This window comes from Littorina saxatilis, linkage group LG14 (genome assembly GCF_037325665.1).
Source record: "Littorina saxatilis isolate snail1 linkage group LG14, US_GU_Lsax_2.0, whole genome shotgun sequence".
NCBI classification, from domain to species: domain Eukaryota; kingdom Metazoa; phylum Mollusca; class Gastropoda; order Littorinimorpha; family Littorinidae; genus Littorina; species Littorina saxatilis.
The window spans coordinates 5,996,345-6,010,784 of record NC_090258.1 but is presented as its reverse complement, the minus strand read 5'-3'; the positions used below and the strand labels follow the sequence as shown (position 1 = coordinate 6,010,784).

The window sequence follows — 14,440 nt, the reverse complement described above, 5'->3', positions numbered from 1 at the left end:
ACCAGAATACATGGCCCCCCCCTATAAAAAAGAAGTTTATTTTAGTTGTAAGATTTTGAAGAAAGCTACGTTCAATGAACACCTGTTGATTTCAGGAAGGAATTTACTATTTGTTTTTCTCAGTAAATTTCATGATAAGCTTCTTTTTTTTTCAGTGAGCTGTTTAAGAATATTTAGTTTAAAGAAATTAAACAGTCCAGAAGGATGTTGTTTATAATGAGCTGTTTTTGCCTTTTCAGGTTTTACGAAAGAGGACACTCGGCCAGTGGAGGAAATTGTGCGTGAGAAGTTGCTGACCATTCTAGAGTCTGCCTACCCCAATGTGCTGGCTGTAGAGGATCTCGTTAGGTCAGATATTTGTGTGTGTAAAAGATAGAGATAGAGAATGTGTGTGTGTGTAAGAGAGAGAGAGTGTGTGTTTGTGTGTGTAGGTGTTGTGTGTGTATGTGAGACTGAGAGTGTCTGTTTGTGTTCTTCTTCTTGGCGTTCGCAGAGGTTACACGATCAGACCAGCACTGGTGATAAATGTTGTCGTTTTCTCCAACTCCTGTCGACTGCCGTATAGTTTGGTCTGGGAGTTGGTGACGGCCACACTTCTTTTCGTTCCTCATCTAGTAAGGGACATCGCTGTAAGATGTTCTGTTTGTGTTAAAGAGTTTGTCTCTGTGTGTGTCTACACACATAGCTGTGGAGGAGGTGGTCAGGTAAGACATAAATAGGTCAAAAGATGTTAGCGTTCTGTCGGGGAAGGATATCTATGTATCACAGCTCAGTTTGTTAACACTTTCTGGCATCATTCATGTCAAAAGATTCCAGCGTTGTTTAACTTCAGGGAAGGAACTCTGTAAATGACAGCTGACGTTGTCTCCCTTGCAGAATCACGGCGTCAGAAGAGCCCATCGTCCTGCTGCAGCTACAGGAGCTGCGGTCACGAGAACTCATCCGTGAGATGGAGAAAGGCGGCTTTGTGCGACAGGTGCTGGACGAAAAGACAGGTGGAACAGGTGAGTTTGCAGGTGTACAGGTGTGTGCAAGTGTTGCAGAGCACAGGTGTGTTCTGGTGTTGCAGTGTGTATGTATGCACCCGTTAAAATCACTTGTGGCAGATTTGAATCAAGGAAGACTAAGGGACACCCATTGTGCCGTATCTAAGACGAGGCATGAAATAATTTACTCCAGACATTCTCTGTAACTATTATGAGTAAGAAAATGTCAACAGCAGTCGGTAACACTTCCAGATTGGAGTCTTGATTGTTCATTGTCATACTTTTACCAAAGAGAAAGAGTTCCTAACACAGTTAGTGCAGGGTTCATACGCTCCTTGAATCTCCTTGAATCTCCTTGAATTTTCAACCCCCCTTTTCAAGGACCTTGAATCTCCTTGAATTTGGAGAAAATGGTCATTCTTGTGTTTAACCTCCTTGAACCTCCTTGAATTCTGAAGTGCAGGCAAAAAAAAAAAAATGTTAATATTAAAGTTTTTCAGCAATTTATATCGATTGTGTGCGTGTTGTGTGCAAGTCGTGTGTCGTCTGCCATCGTGCGAAGGGAAGTTGAAACCGATTACTTCCCCTTCATCCAGGTAGCTTTTAGCGCCATTTCTGAAGAAGCAGTGTGTCGATTCATTGTGACAGCGTTTCAAGCCATCGCCGGTCGAAAATCGTAGTCATGCCGGGTGGAAAGTGCTTTTAAAAATTTTTTAATTTAAAAAAGTAAATAAATGTTTTTGTTTTACTTTACGTTTCTGGTTTGAGCTTTGAATGCATGGTTGATGAAAGTTTTTCCACGTGTACACCTATGCAATTTGACCTCCTTGAACTCCTTGAATACTCCTTGAAAACTCCTTGAATACTCCTTGAATTTCACTGTCAGGTGTCTGTATGAACCCTGGTGTGTGTTCCTGCTGTATGATGTCATTACAATGGGGTCTCCCCCCCCCCCCCCCCCCCCCTCCTTTCTTTTTTCAGACATGTACCATAAATAAGAAAATCTGGGTTTAGAAGAAAGGAGTCAAATTGAAGGTAAATTTCCAGACTGTTTCAAATGAAAATGTATGAGAAATCATAGAAATGAGGGGGGGGGGGGGGGGGAGGGGCTTGGCTTAGCTTAGCTTGTGGTAAATGAGGTTCCAATGTATTCTAAATCCAGAAGCAAACCCTCTAACTCTGGGCGATCATAGGCAGGCAGGTCTTTTCGTGTGTTTTGTTTTTGTGTGTAAAAAAAAAAAAGTGCATGTCCAAAAGATGTTGGTTTCTGTTTACAGAGGTTCAGATGGTGAAGCAGATGCCGACCATCGCAGCCAACCAGCAACCAACCATCGCCATCATCACCGCCCTCTACCACGAGAAGGTCGCCGTCGACGCCATGATGGAGAACAAAACCACCTACGTCAGATACAAGACAGAGGGTACGTTGATGTGTGTGTACAAGTGTGTGTGTGTGCGTCGGTGTGTGTGTATATGTCATGTGTGTGTATACGACTGTGTTTGTGTCTGTACGTATGTCTGTTTCTATGTGTGGATGTGCATGCCTTTTTTAAATTAGTGTACTAAACTTAATATTAAAGGGACTTTCCCTGCCAACTGAATGTTTCAAATGAATCCACAATTTACTTGGTCTAGCTTCGTGCTGTACTAATGGTGTGATAAGGCATGGAATCTTAGCTTTACAGACCTAACATGCTTACTGCAATGAGGGCATAGAAATGAACACCAAAACGTCAGGCCTTGGGATGCTTTAGATTTGTGTTCAGATTCACCCTTGACATTAATTTGACTAATCGTTATTATGGAGCATGATGGAATGAACGTAACATAGTTTTCGTAATTTAATTAAAATGAACATTCTGTAGTCCTTGCTACAAAGAATCAAAAAACATGAATTGCAGTTTATTGGAACGTTTAATTATTGACAAAGCAAAACATTACATTTACAGTACGTTGACCCACTGGTCTTTAAAGTGGACAGAAAAACACTTATGAAACAAATAATGAACTTATTTCAAAATCGTCGATGAAACTCGCTTGCAAGATGCCGGCGAGGTAATGATCAATTAGAATAAAATTCCCAATCAAATTTGTTTGAAACATTTGTGAGATCCTTGCTAAAAAAGGTCACACAGGGGTTGGCTGCTTGTTTTCTGCCAGTATCTCATGCAACAATAACCCAGCTTCCTCGATAAGACGGAGAATAATTTCAGTTCACAATTTCCCAATGCACTAACTTGATTTTAGTGAGCAGCAGTGGCAGACAATCCATATCTAATCAAGAAAAGGAAATAAATTGATGATACTATCTGGACTTCATTTCCTGCAGGAAGTTTCTCCTGTACTCCTGTGTCGACTTTGGGGGTGTAGATAGCTAAACCCGTCTCAGTCAGTTTGTGCTGTGTGTAAGATGAGTCTCTTATGTTGTTTATTCCCATTTTGCAGGAGAGATCTTGGGTAAAGACCAAAGTGTAGATACTTTTGCTCAAGCATGTTTTCACTTCAACCTTTTGTACAAGATGTGCCAAGTATGTGCATGAGAACAAGGCTAATCTGGAGACAGAATTTTGTACAAAATGTTTTCTGAGTGAATATTATTTAGTTTACATTGACATGAAAGAATATATGTACATAAATATTATGGGAAGACACAAAAGAAGAAAATGAAGCCAGCAAACCAGGACACCCAGCATACATACACCTGCATGCACACACACACACACAGCATATCACACACATATGCACACTCACACTCACGCACACACAGCATATTATCTCTCTCTCACACACACACACACACACACACACACACACCAAATTATGAAAGCTAAACATCATGTCATCCACACAAGTAACAGCACAGGTGAAAAATGAGAAGTGTGCATGAATCATTACACCACTTTGTGGGGGGGTCAGTTTTCCATGGGAAAAGGCATTCTTTGCTACACCAAGCTTGATGTTGATCCTAACAACCGCTACAAGACATTTCTCTTGAGAATCACATAAAAAGCATGATATGAGTTGTTAAAAAAAAAATATGTAAACATTGTGTGTCAAACATACTGACTCGAATGGAGGAGAAATAAGATTGCACTTGAAGGAGTTTAACCTGTAGATATTGGGGCAGTGCACTTGAAGGAGTTTAACCTGTAGATATTGGGGCAGTGCACTTGAAGGAGTTTAACCTGTAGATATTGGGGCAGTGCACTTGAAGGAGTTTAACCTGTAGATATTGGGGCAGTGCACTTGAAGGAGTTTAACCTGTAGACATTGGGGCAGTTTGTGTATAGTCATCTGTGTATTACATCAATGGAAAGTAAGCGTTACATGTGTAGTCAAAGCACAGGAAGCATGATTTGAATAGTAAAGATCATTCACTTTTGTACTGAAAACGGCATTGGTTAATGCTAAATTAACATGGCAGCAAGATGACTGCTAATGTCGGTAAAAAAGCACTATTTTTGTGGAGGTTTTTGTTTTTTTGTTTTTTGTTGTTGCTTACTTGAACAAAGATAGGGGTTGATAACCACCCATTTATGAGTAGAATGAAGCAGTTCAGTACTCTAAACTAACGGAAAATATGTCCTATGATAAAGTGCATGTAACTTTGGTGGATTTTCTTGTGCGACTGCAAAGGCACCATGTGTTCCGTGGTAATTTTAAAAGATATCCATGCTCATACACATAGTTTTCTTGATCTCTTGTCAGATTTGAGATGTCAAGGCATCCGCCTATACGGGTCTACTACGAAGGGATAAAATTGTTACATAGTATTCAGGGAATAAGGGTTCAGTCTCTTTGAGTGACTACTGTCATGGTTGATCCTCTGTGTGTGTGTGTGTGTGTGTGTGTGTGTGTGTGTGTGTGTGTGTGTGTTGTTTCTATCTAATGTTTTGTTGAATGTGTGCAGGTGAATCCAACGTGTACACGACGGGCTTCATCGGGGAACACAAGGTGGTGTCCACCAAGCTGCCGCAGATCGGACACTTCAGGGCAGCGCAGATCTCTTCTGGCAGCATCACCACTAGACTGCTGGGTTAGTATACGATGATAATGTTATTTTACGCCCTCACAGTGAAATCATCAGGGGCATGTTCCCGGTTGTTTCCCCGTCTTTAGATGAGACACACAGGTGTGTGCGTGTTTGTGTAATCAGCCACCTGCACTTATGGCAGAACGACCGAGGTCTTTAGTGTGCCAATGAGCTGACATGGGGGTGGGTCATGGATACCATCTCTGAGTCTGCACATAAAGTTGACCCCTGTCCGTCCTGGCCTGGATTCGAACCTGTGACCCAAGGATGACAAGTCCAGTGCTCTACCAACTGAGCTATACGCAATGTTTTGTTGGTTTTTTTTTTATTTTTTTTTAAAGCTTGTTGCGCATTGCTCGTGAAGCAGTTTACACAGGTCGTCAGCTGACGTCCTACAAGGCTGCAAAAGGCTTAAAGTACTTGATAATAAGTGAGATAGTTTTAAAGTCTGAAATAATTATTTCTGTTTGCCATTAAACTCTGCACACAAAACTAATTTCAACATTGTAACAAGAAGTCAGCAACAGGCTGACAAACATTTGATGAAGAATTTACCAACACTGGTTTCAGTTGTGTTTTCTGTTGTGTTTTCTGTTGTGTTTTCTGTTGTGTTTTCTTGTTGTTTTGATGGTTAATTGTGTGACTCTGTGGATTGCAGGCACGTTCCAGAACATAGAGCACGTGTTCATTGTGGGTGTTGCCGGGGGTGTGCCGCAGTTTGCCGACTACTACCGACACCCTCGCCTGGGCGACATCATCTTCAGCAAATGTGACAGCAAGGGCTACCTCTACTACTACTGTGACAAGATGACACAGGTAAGGGGGGATAACAATTCTGCCTCATTTACTGATCCACGTAAAACTACTGCTGTACAGGTAATGTCAAACGGGCATAAATGTTGCCGGTGAATGATGCAGGTTGCTGAAGCTGAAATTTGGTGTGTAGCATAACATTAGGTTTAATTGCACATACTCTAGCATACCTAATCCCCCAGGCTAGGGAATTGTAAGGTATGTTAAGTTTGCTTACTTTAACTAGATTTAAGACAAAAATCACAGAAAAAGAGTGGATACGTCAACGACACATTTTAGGAACATATATCACGTGTCATATTTCAGGACAAGGAAAATGATGGGGAAGTACAGTACAACCTCAAGACGTGGGCGCCTCGTGACATGCAGCTGCAGCGAATCCTAGAGCGCATCGAGGACACGCGACAAGCCAACCCCGACTACGCTCCCTGGGAGCGCTACCTGACCGAGGGCCAGGAGCTCCTCCAGGCTCAGGACGCCAACTTTGACCGCCCCCCGCCCGACACTGACCGTCTCTACATGAACATCGGCGACAACCAGGTGAGGGAGAGGTTTACATAATTGTAATCAGTTTGACGGGCACATTGGCGTAGTGGATAAAACATCGGCCTCCTAATCGGAAGGTCTTGTGTTGAACTCTCGGCTGCCTGGTGGGATAAAGGTGGAGATTTTTTCCGATCTCCCAGGTCAAGTTATGTGCAGACCTGCTTGTGCCTTACCCCCCTTCGTGTGTACACACAAGCACAAGACAAGGTGCGCACAGAAAGGATCCATGTCAGAGTTCGGTGGGTTATAGAAACACAAAAATACCCAGCATGCTTCCCCCGAATGGCGGGGTAAAAACAGCCATACATGTAAAAACCCACTCGTGAAAAAATATGAGTGAACGTGGGAGTTTCAGCCCACGAACAAAGAAGAAGAAATAATGAGTTTAAGCAGCACCCAGTGCAGTGCCTGTTTTGTTGTTTTGACAGGATCAAGACAGCGCTATGCACTGCAACCTCAAAATGTGGGTTCTGTTTGTTGTTTTGACAGGATCAAGACAGCGCTATGCACTGCAACCTCAAAATGTGGGTTCTGCTTGTTTGCATACCTGGTATCTGAGATTATGTGTAGAAGGTTTTACATGTTGATGAGGTAACCAGGTAAGGGAGAGAATGTGCCTGTTTGTTTGATGATTGTGGTTCAGTATCGAGAGCCTTTGAATAGTACCCCGTGTCATTTCGTCGTGCCCTCCGTTCATTTGAACAAACCAGTAATGCGCATTTCACCTTTGGGACTTATAATCTGAAAACAGCCCATGAGAAATTCCTTCCCAGACACACGGATGCCGACACAGGGAATCCATACACACGCACGCATGCGCACACAAAAACACACACACAATTGGGTAACATGACACACTGGTAAATTCTAAGTTCTGGTGGCACCACCATTAAGTTTCTTTACACAACATCAACAACAACAACAAATGGTGGGGGGGTCATTTTTGACCTCTCTGGCTTCAGACCTTTGACTTTGTCCCATCAGAATGTCGCTGAGTGAGGTCAAATGATGCATAGCCTTTTTCTCCCAGGCTGAACCCTGCAGTAACGTTTCCCTCTCTGTCACCAGGTGATCGAGGTGCAACACCCAGAGCCGCCCAATGGCGTCCCCCGTCGTTTAGACATACCCTCTGTTCACTTCGGCGTGATGGGGGCGGGGCGACCGGTACGCAACGAGGTGTCTCGCCACGACTTCGCCAGCCGCTACAAGATCGCGGCGTGCGACTCAGAGTTCGACCAGGTGCTGGAATCCATCGTGGGGAACCGCAAGGACAGCTTTATGTTCGTGCGCGGCGTGTCCGACTACATCAACGGCATGCACAACAAGGAGTGGAAGCCTTACGCTGCCCTCGCCGCTGCCGCCGCCACCAAGGCCATCATCAAGATGCTGCACAACCCACAGATGGATGACTTCTGAACACACACACTCTGAACGCAGCTGGTGTGAACACAGCTACCTAGACTGTTGTCTCAACACAGCTACTTGTGCAGTGGAAATGCAGAATATGAATAGGGATGGGTGGGGGTGGGTACGAAACAGTATAGATTGCATGCAACAAGATTCTGAACACAGCTGGTCGGCTGGTACAGCTACCCGTACTGTGTGAACGCAGGATATGGGTGGGGGTATGACAGTACACTATGGAATGCAGGTGACAGATTGGCAGCTATTCGGTTGAGAGAAACAATTCATTCTGTACAGTTTGAAAGATATCAAATACAGAGTTTGCTATGGAAAGAAATGTGGAATTTGCTATGGAGGGAAATACAGAGTTTTCTATGGAAAGAAATACAGAATTTGCTTCAGAAAGAAATACCGTTTGCTATGGAAAAAGAACAAACAGTAAGAATATAGGAGACAAGAGCATCACTTCACTGAGGGCTGCTCTTGGTGCTCAGAGTAGACAGAGACAGCACGGATATTTTGCAGAAAATGGGACTGTTCACTTTGCTGACCTTTATTGTGGCTGTTTGGAGCAGAATGTTGATGCTATGTAGAATATTGGGCTGTGTTCGTCACTGATGATTTATGTTGCAAACAATGCCTTACCTTTGAGGGAGAGGAAGGGTTTTTAGCTTTGTACGTAAGCAATAAGTTGGTTTGACCAGAATAATATCACCATAACAACGCCCCCACCCTTCATTCAGTCACCCGCCACCCCCATATTTTCCTGAGGACATTTTACCTTTCAAGTACGCCGCTCACGATACTTACAAACAAAACTCTACGTCTGTTTGGGTGAATGGTTCTGACCAAGCTTTTGTAAACTGTATGACATGATCCATGATTTTGAGCGAGCCCCACCCCATTCCTCTACACTAAATCAGGTGCACTTCATGATTTTGAGCGAGCCCCACCCCATTCCTCTACACTAAATCAGGGGCACTTCATGATTTTGAGCGAGCCCCACCCCATTCCTCTACACTAAATCAGGTGCACTTCATGATTCACACCTGTATGTATCGTACACTAGTTGTATTTCATGCCTCAGACATATTTATAACGTATCTTAATCCAATTTTTGTTGTTTGAGACGCAGGGAAGGGGTGCTCCCAGAAACCATATCAGTGTCATAGCTACATGGTTACTTTGCTTCGTGATACACTGGAACCCCCTTTCAAGACATCCAAAAATCTGAGAGAATTGGGTCTTAACAAGGAGGGAGTCTTAAAATGGGGGTAATTATACAGAGGTTAAAAACAGGAAGTCTGAGAACACAAGGTCTTAAAAAGGTGGGAGTCTTAAAATGGGGGTAGTTTTACAGAGGTTATAAACAGAAAGTCTGAGAACACAAGGTCTTAAAAAGGTGGGAGTCTTACATTTGGGGGGTGTCTTAAAAGGGGGGTTCCACTGTATTGATTACTGCTGCTAGGATGAAGTTAACATTTTGTGTGTGTGTGTTTTTATCATGATGCGTTTCATCTCAGATCTTGTTCGATGGAGAGTGTTTGTTTATGTATTCTGTATTTTCCCCCAGCTTTTCTAGTTCGGCAGTATAGTATTATGGTTTTGTCTCATCCTACGCGTGTTCGGTGAACATATACTCAGCAACTTGTAGGTAAGTGTGTTAGATGTACACATCTGTGATTAGATAAATCTTTTTTTTTATGGTATTACGAGATGCTGATTTAGCAAACTGATATGTGATGATTGTACACCAGTCACTAACGAGCGGCGTGTTGATACACGTTGTTAGCGAGCATGTGTGATGATTTAGCTGCAGGAAATAGCTAGTTGACGTAACACTGCCATTTGCTTGCCTGAATCCCCTGTGGGGTGGGCGGTAGTCACTGTATGATTGGACTTCACTCCTATCAGTATCTCCACCCCTAATACCCCTTCTCCACCCACCCTAGCTCATCCCTCTCTGTGGTCAGTCTGAACAGTGCTGGATGGGCGGTGGTCACTTTAATTCTGCCCCCACCCCCCCTTCACTCAGTGGTCACTGTATAACTGGACTTTCTCTGCCTGTCCCTCTGCACCTAATGTTTGCACTTTAACGTATTTATACATAAACTGGATCTGAAAAAGCTACCTATGCAAGTGCGCAAGAAGAATTGTGGATATAGGATGTTGACGTTCAAGAAAGAAAAAAAAATAGCAGATAATGGAAATTAGCGGTATTTGTGGTTTCTAGGGATACCGTTTGAGAGAGACACACTGGTTGTGGTCAGTAATATGAGTGGACTATTTTGTGTTACAAGGAAGAAATCAATCATGGACAAATAAAATGAAGACTTGACGATTTCACTATTCACTATTGTAAAGATTATGATCCAAGATTTGTATCAGTTGAAGATTATTTCTCTTCCCTCTGGACTGTATAGTTTGTGATCTGCCTGGATGGTTGGTCCTTTTTGTTTTTCGCATGTACATAGTCATTGTTAGAAAAAAACTTTCATGTTAAAAATGGTAGGAGGTGGTAGTGTGCTTTGATAGTGATACCTACGCTTGTTTTGCTCGTTGGTTCGTTTGTTGAAAGTGATTCTTATTCCTGCTGTGGCTTGTATGCCTGTGTTAACCCATGAATACTAGACGCTAGAGCTTTCTCTCTGTCCCGTACCAAGAACTGTATGCCTTTGTTTCTGCTGTGTTCAAACAACACATTTTGCACACGTGTTGTTTTCATACATTCTCCGTCCCCTTCCACCCCGTTGATTTGTTGCATCCTTACCCACAAGACGTGTGTACATTTTCTTCACTTTGGCTACCCCTGCAATGGTGTAAAACTTTTGTTATGCATGCAGCGTCTTATTTATGGAAGTGAGTAGAGGCTAAACTTGTACATTCCACTCATGTTAACAGCTGGAGTTCTGTTGCACTGCCTGTAGAGATCAAAGAAATGTGAGACTTTCATCTCCTCAGATATGTGTATCGTTGAATGCTTTTCACGTGTGAATGGAATTTAGTCTGCATGTGTTCATTTTTTATTCCAATCATCGCTAAATATTTCATTTTTGTAACTCTGAACAAAAAGCACGACTGAGATGAGAATGAGAGATATTGTGTTGTTTGTTCTGGTAAGAAAATATCACAGGGCCGCAACTATACAGGGGAAATTTGTTTCAAAACAAAAACAGGTATTCTTAACCATTCCAGCTTATTTATTTGGAACTGCTTTTGCGGTGTTTGAATTTAAAGTATTTGATTTATATCTCAGTAAATTCTGATAGCAATAATTGTTTTGCCTTATTTCCCCTTATTTCCCCTTGTATATGTAGTGAAGTCTTGTACTTTGATTTTAATTTTATTCATGCCTTGTGTGGACTAGAACTTAGTACACTTTTTTGCATAGATTATTGAGATTTGTTTTTGTGGCTGTTGCTATAGTTAAGAGGAGTCAGTAAAATACGATTTGGACGGTAGAACATCTGGAGTTTCTTATTTTTTATTTCAATTGCCAACACTAATGAAGCAAAAAAAGAAACACTTTGTGAAAAAAAAGTCTTATCAACAGAGCGTTGTTGTGTCTGTGTGTGCTCATTGCCACTTGTTCATGTTTCTCATCAGTGAGTAACATGATGTTTCTCACAGGGTTCGTACAGGTCATGGAAAACCTGGAAAGTCATGGAATTTGATTTTTAATTTTCCAGGCCTGGAAAGTCATGGAATTTCAATTCAAGTCATGGAAAGTCATGGAATTTAACAAAAATAAGAAAGAAAAAAAATTAACCTTTAGCACGCCTATTTTCGTCGCCCAGCCAGTGGTCCAGTGAACGATACCTTCCGCCTGTGGTCCAGTTTAGTGAAATGACAGGACCAGCAAACATTACCGATAATCTGACTGCGTAGCAAATGCTTGACTTGCTTGTCGAAGAGACACTGCGTAGAAACTGACTCAAATTCAGTGCAAAGCAAGCCAGTGTCAAAACTGGCAGTGACAAGACGTAAAAAGTTTGCGTGTTCGGAAATGGCGACCTGTGGATCTAGTCATGGAAAATGTTATTGAGGCTCATGGAAAGTCATAGAAAAGTCATGGAATTTTGTTTCTAAAAACCAGTGGGGACCCTGTTCTCATCAGTGAGTAACATGTTTCTCATCAGTGAGTAACATGAACAAGTGGCAATGAGCACACACAGACACAACAACGCTCTGTTGATAAGACTTTTTTTTTCTTTTTTTCTCATTAGTGGGTGAGTTCCCCCCGCGGGTTAGGGGGAAGAATTTACCCGATGCTCCCCAGCATGTCGTAAGAGGCGACTAACGGATTCTGTTTCTCCTTTTACCCTTGTTAAGTGTTTCTTGCATAGAATATAGTCAATGTTTGTAAAGATTTTAGTCAAGCAGTATGTAAGAAATGTTAAGTCCTTTGTACTGGAAACTTGCATTCTCCCAGTAAGGTAATATATTGTACAACGATGCAAGCCCCTGGAGCAATTTTTTGATTAGTGCTTTTGTGAACAAGAAACAATTGACAAGTGGCTCTATCCCATCTCTCCCCCTTTCCCCGTCGCGATATAACCTTCGTGGTTGAAAACGACGTTAAACACCAAATAAAGAAAAGTGGGTGAGTGTGTCTGAAGTATTTGTCAGTCTTGTCATTTATATGTAGGACTGTTTATGTCGGTCGTATGTCCACCCCTTTCTGCCTTTGAAAGCCTGTTTGCTTCTTTGCTCGCTTTGGTGTTTCTAGTGTATGCATGCTGTGGGAGCACTCAGTGAAAACTAACGGGTGTTTCAGCGTACCGTGAATAGTGTTTCTAGTGTATGCATGCTGTGGGAGCACTCACTGAAAACTACTGGGTGTTTCAGCGTAGCGTGAATAGTGTTGTGCATCACACACGTAGCACTCAATGCTTTCAACATATTGTGTTCTGTTTGTGGGAGATGTATGCTTACTTTTTATAAGACGTTGGTACCTGTAAAATCATGGTCTGAATTAAATGCTGTTATGGGAAAGTTGTGTATTTATCAAAATTGTTTTTGTTTATAACATGGCTACTTAACTTGCATGTGATTCTGTTATATAACTACGCCCTCTCTCTGCTCGATTGATATGCTATTTTCATGCTTTCCGTTACGTTATGAGGGATGAGTGTTTTGAGTGTATGTTGGTGCAAGGAAATTAAATAACATGCGTGTGATACGTTATTCGTGTAACTTGTCGTGTTTATCCGAGAAGCATGTACGCTTCTTTCCTTCACCTTGTTAAACTTTGTCACTATTTCTGTGCCACAATGGAAATGTTTCATGTACTGAATTGCCTTGATTCTGCACACATGTAACGTTGTAACATATTCACACTGAATTTTTTCGTGCTCTTATTCTGTAGTTTTGCTTAATCCTGTGAAAATAACTGTTGAAGGCTGAATGTTGCGTTACAGAGTGAAAGTGGCTTGTTTCACGAAAACACGTACCTGCCTGCTGCAATTATAGCCATGCATTCAAAACCGAGAAATGACTTGACATTATGTAACATTTGCTGGAGTTTCCAATATACTAGCTGAATAAAAAGAAATTTGCTTAAGCTGTATTTATCAGTGTCTCAAAATGTGTAGGCTTTTTGGGAAATTTGTCATATAAACTCCAGAACATCACAGCCCATCAGTTGAAAATGAACATTGGCATTCATAAGTCAAGGAGAAATTGGCATTCGCTTACCATGAATTAAATCAATATATTCGACAAAATTGTACAAATAAATGTAACGTATAATAAATAAATATGAAATAAGTCTACACATGTTTCAAAATGAAGTACTAAATAAAACATAGGAAAGAAAAAAAGACATATAATTGATGTTGACCGAAGACTTCCAGAAAATTATTTTTGTATGAACTAAAAATCAAAACGCTGTACCACAGCTGCCTTTGTCCCATGGCAGGGTTATAAGCCAGGCTTCCGACACGAGTCAGTTACACCTGAACACTTGAAATTGGCCCATGCTAGCTTGAAAGTGACCCATGCTTGCTTGAAAGTGACCCATGCTAGCTTGAAATGGACCCATACTTGCTTGAAATGGACCCATACTCATACTAGCTTGAAAGTGACCCATGCTAGCTTTGAAAGTGACCCATGCTAGCTGGAAAGTTACCCATGCTAGCTGGAAAGTGACAGATTGAATTTCTTGGAGCCAGACAAGATTGCAGTGGACTGATCCATTCATTTTGAATATCTCATCGGTCAAGTGACGGGTCGTTGTGATGTTTCTGACCTAAACCCTACCTTTGTAACATTGCTGCCACTAATTCATAGACTAGTTAGAGCTTGGAACTCGTTCTGCATAATGTATGTTAATGTATGTACTGTTTGGAACTTTACTTTGTCATCTCATTTTGCTGTCAGATTTTCTCATGATTTTTTTTAACCTTGCTGAAATATAAGAATGGGAAAAAAGTTGATTTTGTTCTCTGTGTGTGTGTGTATGTGAGCGCGCACATGTGTTTGTGTATGTGAGCGTGCACATGTGTTTGTGTATGTGTGCACGCACGTGTGTGTGTGTGTGTGTATGTGAGCGCGCACATGTGTATGTGAGCGCGCACATGTGTTTGTGTATGTGAGCGTGCACATGTGTTTGTGTATGTGTGCACGCACATGTGTGTGTGTGTATGTGAGCGCGCAC

General features: G+C 41.9%; 1 protein-coding gene across 3 annotated transcripts in view; it reads left to right on the top strand.

Annotated features, from left to right (window-relative positions):
- Positions 1 to 14,217, top strand: part of LOC138946992 (uncharacterized) — a 54,700-nt gene extending 40,483 nt beyond the window's left edge. For all 3 annotated transcript variants that reach the window (XM_070318415.1, XM_070318414.1, XM_070318413.1), the window contains 7 exons: positions 240 to 348; positions 877 to 1,004; positions 2,264 to 2,407; positions 4,897 to 5,022; positions 5,678 to 5,835; positions 6,139 to 6,372; positions 7,447 to 14,217. In XM_070318415.1, the coding sequence (XP_070174516.1) occupies positions 240 to 348; positions 877 to 1,004; positions 2,264 to 2,407; positions 4,897 to 5,022; positions 5,678 to 5,835; positions 6,139 to 6,372; positions 7,447 to 7,794 (1,247 nt within the window). In that variant the 3' untranslated portion in view covers positions 7,795 to 14,217. The remainder of the gene's footprint in view (positions 1 to 239; positions 349 to 876; positions 1,005 to 2,263; positions 2,408 to 4,896; positions 5,023 to 5,677; positions 5,836 to 6,138; positions 6,373 to 7,446) is intronic.
- Positions 14,218 to 14,440: the final 223 nt, after the last annotated feature.